The sequence below is a fragment of the Otolemur garnettii genome, unplaced genomic scaffold (assembly GCF_000181295.1).
Source record: "Otolemur garnettii isolate 467f Iridium unplaced genomic scaffold, OtoGar3 scaffold00186, whole genome shotgun sequence".
Classification (NCBI taxonomy): domain Eukaryota; kingdom Metazoa; phylum Chordata; class Mammalia; order Primates; family Galagidae; genus Otolemur; species Otolemur garnettii.
The window spans coordinates 426,055-450,783 of record NW_003852581.1 but is presented as its reverse complement, the minus strand read 5'-3'; the positions used below and the strand labels follow the sequence as shown (position 1 = coordinate 450,783).

At 32.3% G+C, this 24,729-nt stretch overlaps 1 protein-coding gene across 1 annotated transcript in view; it reads left to right on the top strand.

The window, feature by feature from the left end:
* HDX (highly divergent homeobox) overlaps positions 1 to 13,194 on the top strand; it is a 253,695-nt gene extending 240,501 nt beyond the window's left edge. Inside the window, exons 7-9 of the mRNA XM_003800844.1 lie at positions 729 to 812; positions 8,387 to 8,509; positions 12,780 to 13,194. Coding sequence (XP_003800892.1) covers positions 729 to 812; positions 8,387 to 8,509; positions 12,780 to 12,905 — 333 coding nt within the window. The 3' untranslated portion in view covers positions 12,906 to 13,194. The remainder of the gene's footprint in view (positions 1 to 728; positions 813 to 8,386; positions 8,510 to 12,779) is intronic.
* The last annotated feature ends 11,535 nt before the right edge of the window (positions 13,195 to 24,729 follow it).

Here is a 24,729-nt window from a genome sequence, read left to right as displayed (position 1 = left end):
AAGAGTGAGTGTCTCTGTCTCTTTCTCTCTTCCTGGCCATTTCACATCCCCAGTGTTATTGTACAGTGAATGAAACAAATCACCATGTAACTTTCATCATTACATCATAGATGCCTGCTTCTAATTGTCTAGCTAATGGAGTATAGTAAATATATGAATTTAAAAAATAACTTTGGAATATACGTCACATGTTTGCACTTTACATTAGAAGTTGTAAAGTGGCACATGGAGACTTTAAAGAGAAAGCCCATCCTATGAGTTTTATATGTTTACCATTAACATTTATAGATTAACCATACAGAAAGTGAGTTCCCCATCACTGGAGGGCAATATATTTAAGCAGAGTTTGGATGCATATTTTCTCAGGGATATTGTGAAAGATATTTTCTATTTTATTTATTTATTTATTTGGCCAGGGCTGGGTTTGAACCCGCCACCTCCAGCATATAGGGCCAGTGCCCTACCCTTTTGAGCCACAGGTGCCACCTAGGAATTTTCTATTTTAAATAGTATTAAAATCATTTTAGTGACTAGGCATTCATCAGCTAAAAGTAAAGTGTCGTGGCTCAGGTAAACTGTGTGTAACACTGAGCAGCCAGTTATCAGAGCTTATACCAGATAACTTAGACTAGATAACCTGAACATTGAATGCATATGTTCTATAAATTAGGAGTATTGTGATAATAATCTAATATATATTTATGAAAACTTTTCTACTTGTGTTACAGAAAATAGAAATTATTGATGATGAAGAAAGTGACATGATAAGTAATTCTGAAATAGAACAAGTAAATTCTCCCTTGGATTACAAGGTAATTTGAAATTCTGTGTTCATTAAGAGAAGGTATTAAATGAGGCAGATTTTCACAATACCTATGTTACTCCCATTTGATAAGGTAATCATTTGGGGGCTTTGTACTGATTTTTTCAGGCAAGGTCAATATCCGTCAGAGTTCTGAGCCTTTTAATTATTAGTGGCTTGTTTAGTGGTTATGAGAGATTGCTGATCCACAGAAATATTGATGGGTATATGGCAAGGTGGGGAAGTGCAAGTGTATTATTAAATTTAAAAAATAGTCTACAGAGAAGTTTTAAATAAGGATAAAATTAACAAGGGCCACTGGAAAAAAAATCTCCCCTTTGCCATCATTAAAAAATGAATCTTGGCTTTAGAAAGAAAGGCTTTGTCATAAATTTCATACTAACCAACACTATGCACTGCCCCAGGTGCATTTTACAAGAGTACATGTTAAATCTACTAAGTGTAGAATATAAATTTCTTATCACAATAACTAAGAAAATGAGGTGAAGGCTATGTTAACCAGTTTGATGAAAGTATTTTAAATTGTATATAAAACTAGCACATTGTACACCATAATTACATTAATGTATACAGCTATGATTTAATAAAATTTTTTTCAAAGCAAATATAATATTAATAGGAATAGAGTTGACCTATTTTAATATCTTTTGTTACTAGACTTAAAGGTTTACTTTGATGGAATATTATACATAATTTTGTTTTTATTAAATTTTGACAAACTATCAGTCTGTATGTCCATAAGTTTTCTGCATAGATATATAGATGCTGTCATTTTGTTAATTAGTATCCTGTCTTAGTAGGTTGTCTTGTGGTCTTCTGTGATTTTGGCCACATAGTCCTTCTTTTCATATACAAAATTACTTTTTATCAATTATCATTAGTATTCTAAAGCAGAGACCAGTAATCTTATAATGTTAACAGTACTGGGCTGTTTCAGTTCATTTTTTTATCAAAAATTTTAATCAAAAAAGGCAACAGCTGTTATTTTCTCAAAAATCTTTTTCTGCTTTACTATAACTAAAATTTATGTCATTCAACAGATTTTATTTTCCACATGTTCATATCAGGCTTTAGAATGTTGAACATTATAAACAAACAGGAAAATATTTTTTGAAATTTATTTGCTAAGTGGACAGAGACCACAATATAATCCTGTATTTAAAATATATTTCCAACCAACAAAATTACAAAGTTGTTGGTTCAGATGTACAAGATATAATGCAACTCTCTCCTACATGGTCATATAATATTTCTAAATGCACAGTTCAGTATTAAAATGGCTCTGCAGACCACCTCTTGGCAGAGGCTGTGGATACTACAGAAGAAGGGAATGGATTGCACTGCTGTTAAGTGTGCTCCACTTAGCCCTCTCAAACAGGTCAAATAGGGTTGAGTCCACAACTCAGAGGATTCTTTACAGGACTTCTCTACCCTTTGGAGCGGGAGCCCACTTGAAGGGGTTTGGAGCTGAAGACCAGGGCAGGGCAGGGCAGGGAAGAATGTCCAGCTGAGAAATTTTAGTTAATATTTTCATTGAATGCTAAAGGACATATTAGTAATCCAGTGTTTTTCATTGTGATACATTCTGTGGAAATCAAGTGTCCTTCACTGGCCCATTATGAAGTTCTTTCCATTAACTCTCAAAAATCAGCAACTGTATAAAAAGTACATCTTTTTATAATCATTTAAAAGATATTTCAATTCACTTCATATGTGAACTTTCTTACTTCAACTCTAAAAGAAAGGTAAGTGAAACCTCACATAGAATTTATTGCTGATTTCAGTATGTTGATTAAAAACAGCCTTACTGACTTAGAAATTTAATCTGTCTTCAGAGAAAATTGGTGTACTCTATTTGCATACACATACTAGTGTCGCTTGTTTGGGCATGCAAACCACTTTGTTGATTTCCTCAGTACAGTCATGCATAATTTAAGGGCAGAGACTGGCATACATTCTGAGAAATTAATTTTTAGGAAATTCTGTCAATGCATTAACATCATAGAGTGGACTTAAATCTAGATAGTGTATCTTACTATACAACCAGACTATATGATATAACCTATTGCTCTTAGGCTACAAACCTTGGCAGCACATTATTGTACCAAACATAGTATGTGATTGTAACACAATGGTGGGTATTTATGTATCTAACCATAGAAAAGGTAATGTGTTGTGCTATGGTGTTATAAAGACACATCACCCAGTGATAGGAATTTTTCAGCTCCCTTATAATTATATGGGCCAAATGAAATATTGTTATGTAGCACATGACTATATATTCATCATAAACTTCTTGAGATGCACAGAATTACCCTATTCATCTCTGTGATACCTGAGTGAGAGCCTGGCACATAGGAGCTTGTAACTATAGTAGTTGCTGAATGAGTGAATAAATGGATTAATTTATCTCTGGAAATAATTTTAATACTATTATGTAAGTGCTCATTTATATAAAATCAATTATGATCAGAATCTGGATCATTATAAAATTTTTCCCATATTGAATTAAAAAGTCTATTCTTATTGCAAGCTGAAGGAATGTCTTGTGGTGCATTTGATAATTATTACTGTGCAACTATCGATACTCACTTCAAGCCTAGTGGAAATTTTGGTTGAGATACAGTCAGTAGAAATAATTTGCTGGGAATTCTAACTATACAAAATGCTTATGAGACAAGGTGATAGGCTCTATGCCTAAAGCATGAATAGCTATATCATAAAATAACATCTCAGGCTTAGAAGCCATTAATAGCCTGCTCAGAAATCAAAGCCCTTGTCCAGATAGAACCTGAAATTATTCCCAGTGTCATCTTGGAGAAGAATAGATAAAACTTGCTGGTAATAAGTAATAGAGAGTGTTAACATCAAGAAAAATGAAGTAGATCTTTTTTGTGAAATTTCAGTTACTGATGTTATCTTGTTTCTCTCACAAGCATTTCATTTACTTAGGAAAAATCTCTAAAATAGACATAAATGACTGACTGTAATCTGGGAAGTGTTTGATAGGCTGTCAAAAAGCAGTTCCTAGAAGAAAATATCTGCAATATTAAATTATCTTAAAGTAGTTTATGTTTATGAAATTTTGCATAAATACTGAGAAGGAAAATATTTGCATGAAGAACTAAATTTCTGCATATCAATAAATACTTCATTTTGTGAATTTTATAAAAGTGAGTTACTATTTTCAAAATTTTTTCTATTGGACTGTGAGTAAAGCTCTGAAGGACTGTGCATCTAAAGCAGACACTATTATAATGATGATGGACATCACCTATATTTGAGAAGACTTCGTGGTCAGCACTTTACTAACACTACTACTCTGACAATGAATACTAATAAAAATAAATTAATAAAATTAGTAAAATGTATTATGGCAGGAGCATGTTGAATTTTATTATAATGGTTATTTGTGACTTAGATTGTTGTAGACCAAGTGTCTTTGGATAAGAAATTTAGCTTGTGCAGATGATTCACTTCATATTAAATGATCTGAAAAGGAAGCAGTTTATCAGAATCTATACTGATTTGATAAAATAAATGATGTGGTAATCATATTCACAGATTGAATATGTTTAATACATCATTATATGAAAACTACAAAAATACCCAGAGAATCAACTAATTTTAATATATTTTATAGAGCTTTTTGAGCAAATGCTGGCAAAGATACTCTATGTTTCTTGAGATGAGTTCTCCAGCTTAAGAGAATACTCATAGCCTATTTTCATTGTTTTTGAGAAATGGGCTGACTGATTATTTGTTTATTTTAATAATTTTTATTTTTAATTGTAGATTGACAAATTGTATATGTATAAATTTATGGTGTAAAAACTAATGTTATGATTTCTGACTACTATGTGCAATGATTAAATCATTAATTAATACATCCATCACCTCATATATTTATAGCTTTTTGTGGGGAGAACATTTGAAATTAACTCCCTTAGAAATTTGGACTGTCTGATACACTATTATTTACTATTTTCATTGCACACAGTAGTTAGATTTGAAAAGAAAGGAATTTTATTATTTGCAAGACCATGGATGGAATGGGAGAACATTATGCTAAGTGAGATAAGTCAAGTACAGAAAGACAAATACTCCATTCTCTCACTTATGTAGAATCTAAAACATTCATAGAAGCAGGGAGTAGAATGGTGATTTCCAAAGGCTGGCAGGAGGGCAGATAATGAGGAGATGATTGTCAAAATGTAGAAAACCTTAATTATATAGGAGGGAAAGAGAGATGTTTTTCTGAGTTTTAAAAATTTTTAACCAGGTTTATTGACATAATTTCTATGCAATAAAATTCACCTCTTTAATTATGCATTTAGATGAATTTTTTGACAAGTGAACATAGTTGTGCAAACACCACCACTGTTTCCATTATGCACAGTTTCCAGTTTGGAGCTATTATTAATAAAGCTGCTTTGAATATTCATCTATGTCTTTGTGTAGACATGAGTTTTGTGTTTGTATTTCTTTTGGGTAAACACCTAAGAGAGGAATTGCTGAGTCATAAGGTAAGAGAGACCATGCTGAATGTATAAGAAACTGGCAAAATATTTTCCAAAGTGACTTTATCATTTTACACTCCCCAAAACAATTTATGAGAACTTCTAATTCCACCATGTTCTCAACAGCTCATGGTATTTTCAATCTCTTTAACTTTCGTGATTATATAGAGTGTCAGTAGAAGTATCTTATTGTGTTTAATTTTCATTTCCTTAATGAAAAATCACGTAAAGCATTTTTTACATGCTTATTGGTCATTTGGATTTTTTTTTGATGAAGTGTGTGTTCAATATTTTACCTGATTTTTATTCTTTTACTGGTCTTATAATTTAATTGCAAGAGTTCTATGTATTTGACACAAGTCCTTTTTTCAGATATGTGATATGAAAATATTTTCTCCCAATATGTGGCTTTTACTTTAATTTTTTATATGGTATATTTGAAGAGACAGGATTTATTGGTCTTTTCCTTTTGCTTCATACTGTTTAACTTCTATTTAAGAAATTTTTGCCTAACTCAAGTTCCCAATGATTTTATGCTATATTTTCCTCTAGACATTTCATTGTTTTAGGTTTTATATTTTAGGTCTGGTTACATTTTATCTGTGAGGTCAGGCATGAAAATCTTTTCTTTTCTGTATGTGAATTTACATTTCTTTCTTTCTTTCCTTTTTTTTTTTTTTAAGACAGAGTCTCACTTTGTAGCCCCAATAGAGTGCCATGACATCATATCTCACAACAACCTTAGACTGTTGGGCTCAAGTGATTCTCTGGCCTCTGCCTCCCGCGTAACTGGGACTACAGGCACCCGCCACAATGCCCAGCTAATTTTTTGGAGAAGGGGGTCTCACTCTTGCTCAAGCTGGTCTCGAACCCATCAGCTCAATCCACCTAGCTCAGCCTCCCAGAGTGCTAGGATTATAGACATGAGCTGCTGTGCCCAGTTTGGATTTATATTTCTTAAACCACTGTTTGTTTGAAAGACTACACTTTCTTTGTCTATTGAATTACCACAGTACTTTTTTTTTCTCATTTTATTTCATTCATTCATTTATTTTTTTGTCATTTTTTTGTATTAAATTGTGAACACATAGATATATATTAATGCATTTATGGGGTACAAAGTGCTCATTTTATATAGAATTAGGAATGCTTACATCACGCTGGTTAATATATACCTCATCTCATTTACTTAATTATTGTGTTAATACATTTATACTCTATACTAATAGATCCGACATGTACTTTTGCATTATGTACCATAGGTGTGATCCCACCATTCACCTTCCCTAGACCTGACCTCCCTCCTCCCCTCCCAGCCTCCTTCATCTTGGGCTATAGTTGTGATCTATTCTTCATAGGAAAGTGTAAGTCATTGTAAATTGGTTTCATAATAGTACTGAGTACATTGGATATTTTTTCTTCCATTCTTGGGATACTTTACTAAGTAGGATATGTTCCAGCTCAACTTATGTAAATGTAAAAGAGGTAAAGTCTCCATCTTTTTTAAGGTTGCATAATATTCCATGATATACATATACCATAATTTATTAATCCATTCATGCATTCATGGGTCAGTGGGCTGTTGGGCTTCTTCCATGACTTGGCTATTATGAATTGAGCTTCAGTGAGTGATCTGGTGCAAATATTTTTGTTATAAAGTGATTTTTGGTTTTTTGGATATACACCTAGTAGAGGAATTGTAGGGTCAAACAGCAAGTCTACTTTTTGATCCCTGAATATTCTTCATGCTCTTCTCCAAAACGGATATATTAGCTAGCACTCCCACCAGCAGTGCAGAAGTGTTCCCTTTTCTCCACATCCATGCCAACATCTGTATTTGTGGGATTTTGTTATGTGAGCCACTCTTACTGGAGTTAGATGATATCTCTAAGTAGTTTTGATTTGCATTTCTCTGATGATTAAAGGTAATGATCATTTTTTCATGTCTCTGTAGGCCATGTGCCTATCTTCTTCATTTTGTATACATATATGTATACATAAATATATATATATACGCACACATATATACATACACACACACACCATTATGCCAATACTACACTGTCTTGATTATTGTAGCTTTAATAGGAAACTTATTTAGAGCACTTTCATGGTCGTTGCAACCCTCACTCAAACCTAGAAATGCCAAAGGATTGAAAGATAATATCAATTTTACTGATAAATAAAGGAGTCTCATAGAGTTTAGAAATATCTTTTGAATAAAACTCTTACTTAAGAAATAAAATAAAATAAAATAAAACTCCTACTTAATTCAGGGGCCTCAGAAAAACAGTTAAGATAGTTTTTTAGTAATTTCAGTTCCTTCTTGATGCAAAATAACCTTTTTAATTCTTGGTATTTGACTTTCTGAATGGTACATTCTGTATCACTGCATCTGCTACTGCTATTGGGATAAATTGGGCTCTATTTATTCTTAATTCTATTCCAACGGCTAATTAGATTTGACATACAAGGGGTCTTTCCATGAACAGAACTGTTTCTTGGTTTCTCTCTTTTTTTTTTTTTTCTTTTTTTGAGACAGAACCTCAAGCTATTGCCCTGGGCAGAGTGCTGTGGCATCACAGCTCACAGCAACCTCCAACTCCTGGGCTCAAGCAAGTCTCCTGCCTCCGCCTCCCAAGTAGCTGGGACTAAAGGTTTCCACCACAACACCCCACTATTTTTTGGTTGCAACTATTATTATTGTTTGGCGGGCTTGGGCTGGATTCAAACCTGCCAGCTCAGGTGTATGTGGCTGGTGCCTTAGCCGCTTGAGCCACAGGCACTGAGCCAGTTTTTCTCTTAATGAAATTTATTTTTTTGGATTTTTAACCTTTGTAAGTTATTTTTTGTTGATGATTTATTTAAAAGGCAGACTTTGAGGAACAGGATAATTTCCTGCTGTGATTTTTATTCATTATTCTAACATTTTATTTTTATTGTCCCTCCAATTTGTTTACTTTTTAGAGTGTTATTTGCATCCAACACGTATAGTCCTAGGTTTATATCAGGTAATTGTATCGTTTGATGTTTTCTCCTTCAGAATGAAGAAGTGAAATTCATTGAAAATGAGCTAGAGATTCAAAAGCAAAAATACTTTAAGCTTCAGACTTTTGTTAGAAGCTTGATACTAGCTATGAAAGCTGAAGATAAGGAACAACAGCAGGTAGGTACTAAAAGAGACTAGTAAACTGTGATCTAACAAGTTAAAAATTGTCATATTATGTTTGAGTTCTTCATATATTTTTACTTATTTATTTATTTATTTATTGGCTGGGGCTCAGTTTTCACCCACCACTTCCAACATATGGGGCTGGCACCCTACTCCTTTGAGCCACAGGTGCTACCCTTGAGTTCTTCATATCTTTTCATTTTATACAACATTTCTTCTTGGCATAGAGGAAGGATTTGTTATTTTGTGGGCTTTTTAAAACACAGTTCTCATGAGAACAATTATTCATATTTTGTGTGCTGCTTTAGTGGAAATTTAGAATAACTGATTAACATGCTTTATAAATCTCAGGTTAATTCTTATGTAGGAAAATACTTGGGGATGGGACACAATTACAAGAGGGACTTTATCTAACAACTGCGTTAGTGTAACCTAATTCTTTGTACCCACACAATTAAAAAAAAAAAAAAACTTTAAAGAAGTTCTTCAAAATGTTGATAAAGATTGGGACACCCTAACTAGAGAGGCATGTGTTTTTATTTATCTCTCTGCTGGATCTTAGTTTCCTGCCAGCTCCTACTAGAGTTCACAAATGTTTGGATATCTTATATTCTGTATTATATTGCTTATACCTAAGAAAACAGGAAATTACTTTGTGAAATTCTTTGTGACCACAGCACATCACTTACATTCCCTAATTTACATAGAGTTTTTGAGTCTCTATAGGTAAAATATAAGGTCTTTTGTTTCTTTCTGTGGATTTTTGTTTACAACTTCTTTCCAAATTATATTTTGTCTTCTATTGTTGTGTTAAATCTATACAATAATTTATTAGGCTTGGTAAAACATATAAAATTAAAACACATGCTCCATGTAATATTATACAATACTAAATTTGTTTTGCGTTTTTGCCACTACACTTATTCCTTGTCAGAGAAGTTCTATATGAGTGGTGGGAGACACAGGAACGATTATTTAAGAAGCAGTCTCAGAGTTTTATCCATCAAGGAATATCAGGAGTACAAAAATTCATCCCTATACCCAAACAAGACTGCACATATGTAACCCATCCCAGATATCTGAAGGGGAAAAGATAAGTTACAGAATCCCCTAAGTCTCCTTTTTCGTCAATGAAAAGAAGTCTTTATATGTTTTACTTAAGTGCTGAATCACAAAATCTAAACTAAAATAATTTACTCTCGAGGCTCAAATCACTGTATATATTTTATGATATGTCCTGTTTCATGAATTTTGCTCCCTTAGCCCCCCTCCCACAAGGCATCCCAAGACACAGTAGCCTTCAGTTACCTTTGTCAGTTTCATTTAAGCATATTGCTTTCTTATGCGAATTATGCATATTCCGTGACATACTAAAATTGTGCTTCTTTTTTTTTAGGAACCTAAATTACAGAATTTAATGAACAAGAGTAGTAGTCTTGAACATGGTCTCAAGGCTACTATAAATTTTAAATAATTATTTGAAAAATTAGGTCCAACCATAGGATTAACTTGGAGTGTTGTCCCAGTGTCAAAAGTAATAGTATGGTTTTGAATTAAGAGTTGTATGGTCAAGTAACTAGCACTTATCTATGTCTCTTGACATCTAGGAATAACACACTGACTCCATTTCATTTTCTAATTCTAACTTCATTCTAGGTTTGGCTCTTTCTCCAAGACAACTAACAAAGAAGAAAAGTAACTAATGTGGATTTTATTTTTTCCCTCCTCTTCTTCTTTTCCTCTGATAAAAACCTAGTCAACTAAGTAAGATATGGATAAAAAGTTGGCCAAAAGAGAAAGGGACACAAAAACTGAACATTGTAGGCAATATAATCAATATGCCAATTATAAACTGCTGATTTTCACATTTAATATTGGGTATAATGAATCACAGTAATAATCAATCTAGATCATTTCCTAAACTAATGGTCTTAACATTATGAAATATTTAGAGGTTTATTTATGGAAGGGATTAAATTTTGTTCTACCTAATAAAAGAAAAACATCATGTCATTGGGTTTTCATAAAAAAAAAAAAAAAAAAAAATCAGACCCATTCCATTAATCTTGATTTGGGTAATTTGAGTGAGATGCATGGCCCACAGAATATTTTGGCCCATTGAAGAAGTACTGAGTTTAAAGAAATATGATACTCTCTGAATGAAACATTAGCATACCCAAAGGTTTACTGTTGCTTTTTAGATCAATATCCATTTAAAAATCAAAATAAGATTGTCAGCATTGTATTTAGTCAGAAGTTATCATCTTTCTTCCCCTGGTAATTCATTATGTGATATTAGCCAATTAAATTGATATCCTTGAGCATTAATTTCTCCACTTTGCAAGGACTATCAGAAGTATTAATATTATAGAGTTTGGTATTAATAACTTAGGATCTAGAATAAGTGTTACAGAGACTGATCATATACTTGGGAAGTGCTTTAATCTCTTAAGAAGAATGACACTAGGTCAGACCCTGAAGATAGCTGTCCCTGATGAAGAACCTATAATAAATTTAATTGTGTTTACTTAAGTATTTATGAAAAAGGAGGTTTCAACAATTGGTATAATTTAAAACTGTGTTAAGTGTGTCAATGTTGCACTTCAGTAAGATATTGAAAGAATTATAAAGTGACCTCATGCACTAGTAGTGCTCTATATTATCTCAGATATTAGTTTTTTACATTATTACTACATTCATTTTAATAAGTCAACTATGTGTAATGCAATGGCAAAGAAATAAATAGTAGTGCTTGTCTTATTTGCAGGGTCCCCACTACAAGGTAGACTATCATTAAATTTCCTCATCCATTTGACTTTCCAAATCTAAGCACATGTTCAATGAGTGTTAATTTGAACACCTTGCCCTCTTTAATATAGAATCTTCAAAATTGTTAAGTGAACTAAATCCAATGACCAGGTAAAGGCCCTGTAGCACTTGGACTGTGAGAGTGGTAAACCCTGTTCTGGAAGAAAATGGCTGAGTCATATTACTGCAACATAGCACCTTAGAAAATGTGTAGTACCTTTAGGTTACTTTGCTGTGTAAATACTCTTAATGTCAGCAAGAAATTTATGGGCAATTTAATCATATAAAATAAATATAATAACAGCTTTTCTTCCTGATAGGAATTAATCTTTTCTTGCACATCTTGAAAAAGGAGAAATGTTTGATCTTGCCTCTGTGATACAAGGCAAAAGGTATAGGATTTATAGATGTCACTTCTTTTAATAAAGAGATTAATTTAATACTGTCTTATTGTTAACAGTGGATTTTATATGTTTTCCAAGATGTCTTGTCTTTCTGCTCTTTAATTGCATAGTGGCAAGTTTTCATTTGTTCCTGTTCTTTCTATCTCTGCTTACACTGAACCCAAAACCCACACTACAAGGAATGCTATTTAAAAATTGCCAGATATGCCACATTATTTTTAGTATTGAGAGTAGCAAATCAATCATTTGGTTCATAATTTATTTTGGTCAAGTGGGACATTAGCACCATCAGCCATTCAGCCATATAAAACTTGATTAATCATCTAATTTCTCTAGTATGAATGCATGTTCTACAATTCCATATGAAACAATTGGACCATGGTAAAGCTTAGTTAGTGATTCTTAGCTTACCCTAACTACTTCCTCTAGATATGTCATCACAACAGCTAGAGCCAATGATTCATCTGTGCCCTGGTGGGGGCTTGGCCATCTGTAGTTATAGAAATAGCCTAAGTAAAGAAAAAGAATCAGTCTCTTTAAGATGTTAAAAGTTCAGTCTAAAGTAGAATATCTAAACATTTTTTCCTAACTTCAAAGTTCATTCTTCCACTAAACATCAAAAAAAGTATTTTGTGAAATGTGTTTTTGCTAAAGAATAGCATAACTGTGCATGCATTTTTTAATAATGAACACAATGTTAAAGCTCTTTAGCAGTGATAAGTGAACATTCAAAACTAGTATAAAAATTGCTCACCTCAAAAACTTCAAAGCACTTGCTTCAGAATATTTATTCATTTCCCACCTTAATTCTCCTATGTTCAGGATTCCACTCTACATAATCAACACTCTCAACGTCTAGTATTTTTGTACCTTCTTAATAGTGTATGAAGAAGTTTTCCTTTGGGCAAGAAATTGTATAAGATCCTGAAAGAGAGATGATGCTTTATTTAAATTCACAAAAATACAACATTGTGAAAATATTTTTTAACATAAAATTGGGAAAAAAAATCTGTACACATACTAATGGAAAAAAATTGATTTTTCTGACTCAGGCACTGCTATCAGATTTACCTCCTGAATTAGAAGACATGGATTTCAATCATGCCTCGCTGGAGCCTGATGATACCTCATTCAGTGTTTCTTCTTTATCAGAGAAAAATGCCTCAGACAGTTTGTGATTTGAGGGGGAGAGAAATTATGCAGTCTTTTGGCTGCCTAACAGGTGTGCTTTTCAAAATAACTGCACTATGTTGTCCTGATTATTCTTCAGTTTGAAAAATACATTGTTGAAACAGACATATTCTATGAAAGATTGACAAGATATAATGGCTACAGTGCAGAAAAAAATGTGTGTGAAATTTAATAGTATTGTTTGAAAGGTTTTTTTTTTTTAACAAACTGATGGAACTCTGGAAAAATTTATATTTACATTTGAGCAGTTCAGGCATGAAGTATATTATGTCTAATCTCTGAAATTTTTTTTTTTTTGGAAAAAATCTTAGGTTGGATTGGAATTGGATTTTTATAGAGGAATTCCAGTTTTAGTAATAGTTTTAATTAGAGACACACAAATAAAAATATTTTGATATTACTTATCAAGTTGTTAGTTTTGGTTTTATAGCCATTGTATCTTCTTTCTTCCTCTTTCCTTTTATATTATCCACATACACTTTTACTCAGGAATATGAACTAAAATTAAAAACAAAACTTAAAAAGATATTTTACCTGGATGAGTCCAGAAACTTATTTTCCATCCCTATGAGAAATTGACTTAAGCTAATGATTGAAAATTGAAGTGATTACAACTATGTAATTGTAAATTATCAGTACTCTATTATCTAGCCTAAACATTTGAAGGGGAGTGGGAGGAAGCAACTATTGAAAATTAATTCACTAACATAAAGTCAAATAAATTAATAATTGTACAGAAACAAAATGTAGTAAAAGATTAATCTTAATAAACATTCTTCATTACTGCAAATGATAAATGTTGACAAGGTTCTCACTCAACATGTAAATTTTTGTAACTGAGTTAGATGAAATGTTGCACAAATATTTCAAGTTTATCACTATCTGAATATTTTTTTCAGTTCTTAACATTTTATAAAACAGGAAGTAGAGGTAAGCTACTCAGATTTTTTTTTAATTTAGTCACTCATCTTTGGCCCACGATTTGTCTGACTTACATGGGAGATCTGTACAGAGCCATCAGCCAAGTACATATTTTAAAAAGATTTATACTACTGTGGTTGTAAATTACAGTCCTCAGAATTTTTCTGGATACTATTTTGTGAGTACACACATAAAATGAGCATGTCACTCAGCTGTTCTAGAAGTTGGTACCAGATGACAACACACTAGAGACAAGTTCTTTGCAGATATTCCCTTCCAGAGGTACCAGATGGTATTACCAAAGCCACAGAAGAGAAAATCCCATTTTCCTCCCTAAGCTCACCGTGTCATATATTTGTGACTTGGAGGTGTGGAATTGTGTTTCATGATTAAATTACTATCTATACCTAAAGATTAATGAAGTAGCTAGACAGCTGTTTTGACAATAAAGTTTCTATTGTAGATATTTTCAAAATTTTTCACTAGGAAATTTTGATCTTGAAGTTCACTAATATCAACCTATGAATGCATAATGGCAGTCATTAATATCTTTAAACTTGAAATATCCTCTCCCTCTCCCTCAAATAGATAAGGTTCATTGGTGGTTCTTCATTTTGTCAATTATTTGTGTTATTTGATACTGCTTCCATACTATTGCTATAGTTACTTTGTTGGCAGGAGTATTTCAGTAGTCAGATATACTCCCTTTTAAGGTGAGAGCCATATACTATTTTCAAAACAGTGTTTAGTGTCCTTTATAGACAAGTCATGTTCAGTTCAGAGAAAAGGACTCATGGTAACACAACCTCAGATATTAAGATTAAATTTATCAGTAATACCAATTCCTTCATGAGATAGAGTCCCCATTAAATACAACAAAACATTTCTAAGTAACATGAACAAATTCCAGGCCTTCAGATCTCTCCTGCAGTCTATTTCCTAGACATTGAGTTTGTCTTTCAATTCTAATTTCTAATTTAAGCCCCTTCTTATTTTGTTCTGATTGCAAAGTAAGGATAGGGGATTATCTCTTGCATATTTCAACACTATGGACAGTATTTGTCACACTTCAGCAATTAGTCACTAAATAATACTATATATCATATATATTCATTAACTATGGTAATCGTGGGACATCTCAGCAAGCTGCAAACTTCACAAGATGAATTTCTTGTTAAATTTTGCCAGGATATTACTAAAAATTAAGTAGAAACTTTCATATATTTAAGAATTCTGCTTAGGTATAATTTCTAGAAGGAATCTTATACAATTTTGAGAGGAAGCATACAGGATTCCCTGCCTCATTTAAAGTTCCATTAAAATTGAAACTATTGAAATCATAACTGCACACTTAGTACTCCTTTTGCCTTGGAATTTGTGTTTAAGCACCAGAATTATTCACTATCACTGGAATTAAGACACTTCTAAAATGAAATGAAATGAAATGTGGCTGTTTTGTGGCAGGAATCGAAGGAAATAGTACATTCAGAAAAAAAGTTTACCAATTAGCAGGCTGAAATTTTGCATAGTAGAATTTGAAATATTTAAGGTACAGTATCTAAAGACTACTATGAATGATGTATTTTCTCACATATGTAGATTGGAGTTGATTTTGAAACATTTTAAAGCAGGAAAAAATATCTTATGACTGCTCGTCTGAACAATTTCATAGCTTGGAATAAAAATCAAATAATGTTTCTTTCTTTGGGATTTTGACAATATTAAAACAGACCATACTATCTGAAGCATCTTTCTGAGAGACAGAAGACAATGTAAAAATTAAATTAACTACATTAATTTGGCTACTGAGATTTTTTTTTAATTTAGTCACTCATCTTTGGCCCACAATTTGCCTAACTTACATGTGAGATCAGTACAGAGCCATCAGCCAAGTACATATTTTAAAAAGATTTATACTAATGTGGTTGTAAATTACAGTCTCAGAATTTCTTGGATACTATTTTGTGAGTACACACATAAAATGGGAATGTTACTTAGCTGTTTTAGAAGTTGGTACCAGATGTCAACACACTATAGACAGTGTCACAATTTGGGTGACAATTGTGACATAGTAGTCTTTAGATACTGTACCTTAAACATTTCAAATATCTATTTTGATATCTGCTTTAAGCTTAGTATAGTCAAGCAGTTTCTAAGCAGAAAATATGTAAGGACACATACCTTCCAAATTGTGACTTAAAAGAAAAAAAAAAAAAAAAACAGCTTCTTCATTTCAGCCAAGCTAAAGTTAGTCAGAAGAAAACCAGAATTGCAGTTGTCCTAGACAATCAGAAAACCAGCACATGCAAGGAAAACATTAAAAGAAAATTGGCCTTTTCATGGAACATAAGGATGTTTTGTATACGAGGTCTATTATCAACCACGGGACTTTTGCACTACCATTGTAATCAAATAATAGAAATGTTTGCTGTTGTTCCAGAAGAAAAGGCTAAGACCCAATCACACTCAGACCTACAAAGATGTCCAACAGGCCATTTCTCCAAAGTTCAACTCCATTTCTCTAAAAATGGCAACATCTGTTTTGAGGCACTTTATGGAAGTTTCTAGGACAAAATATAAGTGGTGGATTTAAAAGAATTTTGAACTCTAAAATTATCTTTGTAGCCTTTTTTTTTTTTGGTAGAACAGGAGGACATTTAGCTAATTTCCTCATCTCATCCTAAGAAGTTATGATCATTTTTAAAAGAAATTCTAAAAATTTTAACTTTTAAACTTCCTCCACATTGCATTTATGATATCATTTGTTTTTTTTAAATAGTAGATTTTAATTCAGATTCTAAAACTGAAAAAATTTGAAAAGTTATCTTTTTAAGGGAGTTATCAGTGCTATAGTATGTAAATGATGAGTAAGTGGGCAGATTTCTCTTTGAAATTGGTGTTATCCTGGACAGATAGTACTGTATTATGCTCTTCACCAAGTTATGTTCTATAATACTATAATGGGAAAGCCTGCTAACTTGAGAGCCTATGGTCAAAGTCCATTTCTCAAAACAAACCTTTATTAAGAGCAGATTTTTTAAGGGAGAAAAGAGAGTAAATTAATATTTCATGCAAATGTAATAATGATTGTTCCATTAAAGTGTATACTGAGTATATATTTCTCCATATTGGAATTTTATTTTGCATTAACTTGTTAGGTAATTCCTTTTAGCAATCCCATATCCCATTTTACTGGTACTACCTCTGAAACATACTATCAACTTAAAACCATATCAGATTATAATGTGAATATTTTTAGGGTTTCTATTTAAACTTTTATAGAGGCAATAAATGATTTCCAACTAATATACACGTATTTCTTCTAACAGTTTTTCTAAGTCTTTGTGTTGTAAGAACTCTTTCCTCTTAAAGTGGATTATTTCCTCCTCAAAATAAGGTTCTGGAATAAAAGAAAAATGTAGAATTATAATAAAGTATTAGGGGTCAAAGAAAGGAGAACATGGGGTGTTCATGTGAAAATTTGGTTGATTTATAATCAGATATGTATATCATCCTTAGTTGGCTTTACTTAACAAAAAAGTACTCCAACACCAATGCAATAAAGTGAATGTTTTGTAGCAGACAACAGATTTATTCACATTGTATCATATTTAAATCATAAAATCAGCCAGCAAGTAAATTGTCACAGTAGCATAAACTACTGTGCTGTACATAAACATAGATTTTTACTTTTTTTTTTATGATGCTACATCTAACTTTTTCTGGCCTTCTTTGACATCAACTTAGCATGCTTTTAATTTTAGTCAAATATGCTCATGCCTTCTTTGTCAAAGCCTCCTACCAATTAAAACTCTTCATGTCACCTAACTGGTTGGAGAGGAAAATGGAAGGATAACGGCACTTTTCTTTAATATTTCAACTAGCACAATAGCAGTTTTCTTGTCTAATTTGTAAATTTTCAAAACTGTTGCACGGATAAAGTCACATACAAATACTCATTTCAAATGGCCTATGCCTTCCTCAGATTGCAAAAATACTGAAGTAAGATAGGAAAATCCTTTAATTTTTTTTATAAATGCAAATGAGGATCATTATGAATCTATGTAAGTCAATGGATAAGATTGGATAATAATTTTTACACATCTTGAGACTAAAAGAATTCTTACATTTTTGTTTATATCTTTTAGTAAAAAGTAAAGTAAAAAGATTACTTTAGTAAAAGTAATAGATGCCCTGCTCATAAGAAAAATAAAACAATAATATAGTCCAGTTAGGGGGTAGAAGGAAGTGGGAGAAGGAGGGGGAGGACATTTGGCAGAAGGAGGGAGGGGATGAGGTGGAATCTCACCAAATGTGCACATCGTGAGGGTGCATAACACGCCCTCTGGGTGAGGAGCTCTTCTATAAATGGAACTTTACCGTGGAAGTGAGAACAATATAGCCTAAAAATTGTACCCTCATATTAATTTGAAAAAATAAAAAAATACTTTAAAATTGTAATAGATGTTCATTGCAGAAATTTCAGAAAATGTAGAAAATAAAAGGAAAAATAAAACCATTTGTACTCCCACCACCCAGCAATAATCGTTGTTAACAATTTTCATAATTCATTCCATAATTTATTCAGTATAATATGCATAAATATAGCAAGACTGAAATTATACTAAATATACTAAATATACTAAATATGTTCTTTTTATCTTAAGAATATAATGAGAGCATTTTCTCATGTAACTATTTGTCACCAAAGAATTTCACCATTAATTACATTTGAACATAAAGGGAAAAGTATTTTTTAATTTATTCAGAAGCTAAAAGAAAAACTTCTATTGATGAAAATACATTTATTCCAGATAATTATTAAGTAGCTACTTTACATAAAGATTTCAATAGATTCATTTTCTTATATGGCCATATAAACTTTTATAATCATTTTCTATTTTAAAAGTATTAACATACATGATAATGTAAAAACAGCAACAAGAACTAAAGTTTAAGACTTAGAAATTAATGGACCTTAGGTTCTCTCAGATAGAAAACACTGACCTATTTGAATATAAATTGTGACTGGAAATTGGTAAGAAGAAAAGAGTTTAGGTGTAGAAATTAAAAAAAAAAAAACAAAAAACTCTAGTACCAAGACAATTTCAAATTTGAAATATCATAAAGCTACTCTCTAAGAATCAATGTTTCTCCCTGTCCTAATTAGAAACTCATAATATCCTTTACTTTTATTCTTCTATTATCTTTTTTTCTTTTACTGATACATTTTCAGTAGAAAGGGCTAAAATTTTGAAGATGAAAAGTTTTTGATCCTAAAACCTATGACCTACTGTCTGTTTTCTTCAATAATACATGATCTTGTGTAGTATAGTAGAAACAGAAATACAATATACAATCTTGTTCAAGCTATAAATTCTCTAAGCTTCAATTTCCTCATTTGTGAAATGGAAATAATAATACCCCCACTCTGATTACCTCTCACAGTGGTTGTGAAAATCAAATGAACTAATTTTAAAAGCATTTTACAACTTAATAAAGCATCACGGAAATGCAAAAGATTGAAATATATTAAAAAATAATCCACTGATTGCTTATGTATTCAAAACTATATGGGCCCTGGGAGACATTCAGAAAGGCATATGATTCCTAGCTACCAAAATGTTGATGTACCTTGAAAAATTGGGCTTAAGCACAAGAAAAACATGCAAAACAGCATACTGTTGAATGTTAAATGTCATGGTGTGGTTGCATAGGGACTTGTGGAAGAGTTTCTAGGAGGAGATCTCAATAATAGGTAGCTAACAAATGAAGTTTTGTGGAATTAGATACATTTGAGTCAAACTGGATTCAGCTGAGGTCTCTCCAGTCAACTTTTCATCCCAGATGGCCACCAAAGGATGATGTGAGTAAAATATATAATTGTCCTCATTGGTTTAAAGATAGCTCCCTAATATATTGTCCATTATACACTCACAACCTGAGAATTTATTTAACACCTGTTTGAACATATATATATGCATTCTGTCTGCATTCACATAATAAATGTTTATTGAACTAATATTATTTTCCAGGAACTTTGCTGAGTACTAGATCCTATGACCCCTTCGAAGAATTTACATTAATTTAATGTCATCTCTGTAGATTCATAGAATGTTAGGTGTGAAGATTTCAGAAGTTCTCTGGACAAATCTTTCAGAATTGTACAGAAAAGAAAAGGTACTCAACAAGATAATATCCTTACTCAAGATCCCACAGGTGATAAATTGGAAAGCCAGGACTATATCCTGGATCTCATTCTGCCCAGGAGAGGGTGTCTTTCTTCATATGAGATTATACAGAGAGTGCCAAAAATGTATATATATTTTGAGAAAGGAGAAATATGTATTAAACTTGTAACACTCAATGTAAGTGGATAGCATTTGTCATCTTGTGTACTGTATCTTGTATGACTTGAGTCTTACAATTTAATACAGATTTTTTTCTTTCTGAAAATTTGTATACATTCTATGGAACCTTCTGTAGAATAGTGCTTTATTTTTCTGATCCTACTACTACCTATATAGACCAATGGTTCTTAAAATTGTTTAAAGAGGAGTAATAAAGAGGAATTATTTATTTAAAATAGATACCTAGAAATTTGGGCCTGATAAGAAGGGATTCTGAAAACAGTAGTCATGGAAATACTGAAGGTATTCTTCATAAAGATAGAAAAAACATTTTAAAATTTATACAAAACCACAAAAGGCCCAGAATAGAGAAAATTAATAATTTTTCTATTATTTCATTCATGTCTAAGCTTTCAGTTTTTAATTTTTTTGAAGTTACACAACTCTATTTTTTTTTTTTTTTGGCAGAGAAAAACTTTCTTTTATTAAGTCATTAAGCTTTCTTTTTTAAAATTTCAGATTAGGTCACTTCATACTGGTTAAGAGAACACTACATCAAGAGGACATTTCAATTATAAATATAATTGGAAAGCCAGGACTATATCCTGGATCTCCCTCTGCCCAGGGTAGGGTATACAGCCCCAACTTAAGTGCTCTCAGATATATAAAACAGACCTTAATCAATCTAAACAAAATGATATCCTACAGCAATATAATTTCTGTGAACTTTAACATTCTTCTGGTAGAACTGAACAGATCCTCTAAACAGAAACTAAACAAGATACAAGGAACTTAAAAGTGACCATAGAATAAGCAGGTTTAATAGACATATAAGAACACACCATCCCAAAGCAAAATAAATATATGTTCTTCCCATCAGTGCATGGAATATACTCCAAAATAGATCATATCCTAGGAAACAAATCAAACCTCACCAAAATTAAAATAATTAAAATTATACCTTGTATCTTCTCAGACTGCAAGGCAATAAAGGTGGAACTCAACTACAAAAAAGTTTTCATCCCCACACAAAGGCATGGAAATTAAACAACCTTATGCTAAACGACAGTGGGCTTAAGGAAGAGAAAAGGAGAAAATTATTAAATATTTCAAACATAACAATGAAGACACAAGTAACAAAACCTGTGGGATACTACAAACACAGTCCCAAGTGGGAAGTATATCACACTAGATGCCTACATCAAAAAAAAGAGAAAGAGCACATCAATAACCTAATGAATCAGCCTAAGGTAATGGAATAGGAAGAGCAATCCAATCCCAAACCCAGCAGAAGAAAAGAAATAAACAAAATTAAATCAGAAATAAATGAAATTGAAAACAAGGGAATCATTCAGAAAATTAATGAAACAAAAATATCTGGCTCTTCAAAAAAAATAAATAAAATCACTAAACTTTTGGCCAGATTAATTAGAAACAGCAAAAAGAAATAACTAATAACCTCAATCAAAAATTGAAAAGAGGAAATAACACAGATACCACAGACTATCTCTGACAACTACAATAAGTTCTATGCCCAGAAGTTTGACAATGTGGAGGAAATGGACAAATCCTGGAATCATACTATCTCTGTAGATTTAACGAGGAAGAAATAGACCTCTTGAACAGACCAATACTAAACAACGAGTTTGAAGAAAGAATAAAAAAGCTTCCAACAACAGCAACAAAACCCTATACCAGATGGCTTCACACCAGAATTCCATCAAACCTTCTAAGACGAGCTTGTACCTATACTGCAGAACCTATTCCAAAACATTGAGAAGGAAAAAACCTTCCCCAGCATGTTCTATGAAGCAAACATCACCCTGATACCAAAACCAGGAAAGGACCCAACTGAAAAGGAGAACTACAGACCAATTTCACTAAAGAATATAGAAGCAAATACTCGACAAAATTTAGCTAATAGATTACAGCTACATATTAAAAAATGTATACATCACAATCAAGTATGTTTCATCATAGGGATGGTTGGTTTAACATATGCAAATTCATAAATATAATTCACCATATCAATGGAAACAAAAACAAATATCATATGATCCTCTCAATAGATGCAGAAAAAGACATTTGATAAAACCCAACATCCTTTTCTAAAAAGAACACTTAAGAATATAGCCATAGCCATCAGTGGCACATTTCTTAAACTGATTGAATGCATATATGAAAAACTCATAGCTAATATCATCGTGAATGGAGTAAAAAGAATGTCCTCTATCACTACTACTGTTCAACATAGTACTGGAAGTTCTATCCCAATCAGGAAAGAGAAGGATATAAAGGACATCCAAATGGGGTAAGAGGAGGTGATACTCTTGCTCTTTGCCCATGATTTGATCTATATACTTATATCCAGGGACTCAACCACAAGATTCCTAGAAGTGATCAAGAAATACCTTAACATCTCAGAGTATAAAATAGATGTCCACAAATCATGGACATCTATGATTTGTATATGCTAATACAGCCAAGTCAAGAAGCTGATAAAAGACATAATTACCTTCACAGTAGCTTCATAGAAAATGAAATACCTGGGAATATACCTAACAAAAGAGGTGAAGGACCTCTGCAAATAGAATTATGAAACACTAAGAAAAGAAATAGCAGACGACATTAACAAATGCAAGATCATACCATGCTCTTGCCTAGGAGAATCAACATTTTTAACATGTCTATGCTACCCAAAGAAATCTACAAATTCAATGCAATCCCCATTAATATGCTAACATCATACTTTAAAGAACTCAAAAAACTCGTTCTTCATTTTATGTGGAAACAGAAAAAATCTCATATAGCCAAGGCAATTTTAATAATAAAAAAAATCCAGAGGCAACATTCTACCAGTCTTTAGGTTATCTTACAAGTCCACAGTGGTCAAAAGAGCATGGTATTGGCATAAAAATAGACACATAGACATTTGGAAACTAATAGAAAACCAAGAGATGAAACCAGTCTCTCGTAGCTATCTGATCTTAGATAAACCAAACAAAATCATACACTGGGGAAAAGAATCCATATTCAATAAATGGTGCTGGGAGAACTGGATTACCACATGTAAAAGACTGAAACTGAACTCACACTTTTCACCATTTACAAAAATTGTTTCAAGATGGATAAATGATTTAACTTTAAGACATGAAATGGTAAAAATCCTAGGAGAAAATATGAGGAAAAAATCTTGAGGGTGTTGAAATGGGGAAAGATTTCATGAAGAAGACTTCAACGACAATGGCAACAACAAAAATAAATAAATGGAACTTAATTCAATTGAAAGTCTTTTGCACAGTTAAGGTTACAGTTAAACCCAATAGACAATCTTCAGAATGGGAAAATATATTTGCATGTTATAGATCTGACAATGAGTTGATAACTAGAATCTATAGAGAATTCAAATTAATCACCAAGAAAGAGAAAACAATCCCATCTATCACCAGGCAAGAGACATGAATCAAACTTTCTCTGAGGAAGACAGATAAGTGGCTAAAAAACATGAAAAAATGCTCATCATCCCTGATTGTGAGAGAAATGCAAATGAAAACCACCCTGAGATATACCCTAACTCCAGTGAGAATAGGCCACATCAAAAAGTCTCAAAACTGCGGATTGCATGGATGTAGAGAGAAAACATTTTCACACTGTTGGTGAGACTGCCAACTGCCATAATCTTTTTTGGAAGGAAGTGTGGAGAATCCTCAAAGAACACAAATTAGACCTCCCACTTGATCCTGCAATCCCATTACTAGGTGTCTACCCAGAAGAAATAAAAGTTCTTTTATTGTAAGGACATTTGCACTAGATTTTTTATCCCAGCTCAATTTACAATCACCAAGATATGGAAATCACCTCAATACCCATCAAGTCAGGAATGAGTTAACAAACTGTGGTATATGTATACCATGGAGTACTATTCAGCCATAGAAAGATGGTGACTTTTCATCTTTTACATTAACCTGGATGGAGTGAAACACATTCCACTTAATAAAGTATCACAAGAATAAAAAACAAATATTCAATGTACTCAGTACTAATATTGAAGCCAGTAGACAATCTAATACACACCCACATAGCAAAACAACTTAAGTCAATGCAAATTGGAGGGAGAGGGAGAGGGAAGGAGGGAGGGGGGATAGTGATATTGATGTGTTAGCACTTAATGGGCACAGTGTAGGCATATATGACACACCTTTGGGTGCAGGACATAACTGCAAAAGTGATTCAACCTAACAAATTCAAACATTGCGATCTGATTATTTGTACCCTCCCATCTATCGCCACAAAAATTCAACTATGAAAAAAATAAGAGAAACAACTAGAAAAATAATATCAGATTAATATGAGAGTACAAGTGATTAGGTTACATTGTTTATATTTGTTAGGTAAAGTCCAAGTTGTACTTGAACCCTTCACTCAGGGTTCACACTGTTGGTGAGACTGCAAACCATCATAATCTTTTTTGGAAGGAAATGTGCTGTATACCTTTACACCCTCAGGTGCTGTATACCCTTACTCTTATTTTTTTTTTTTT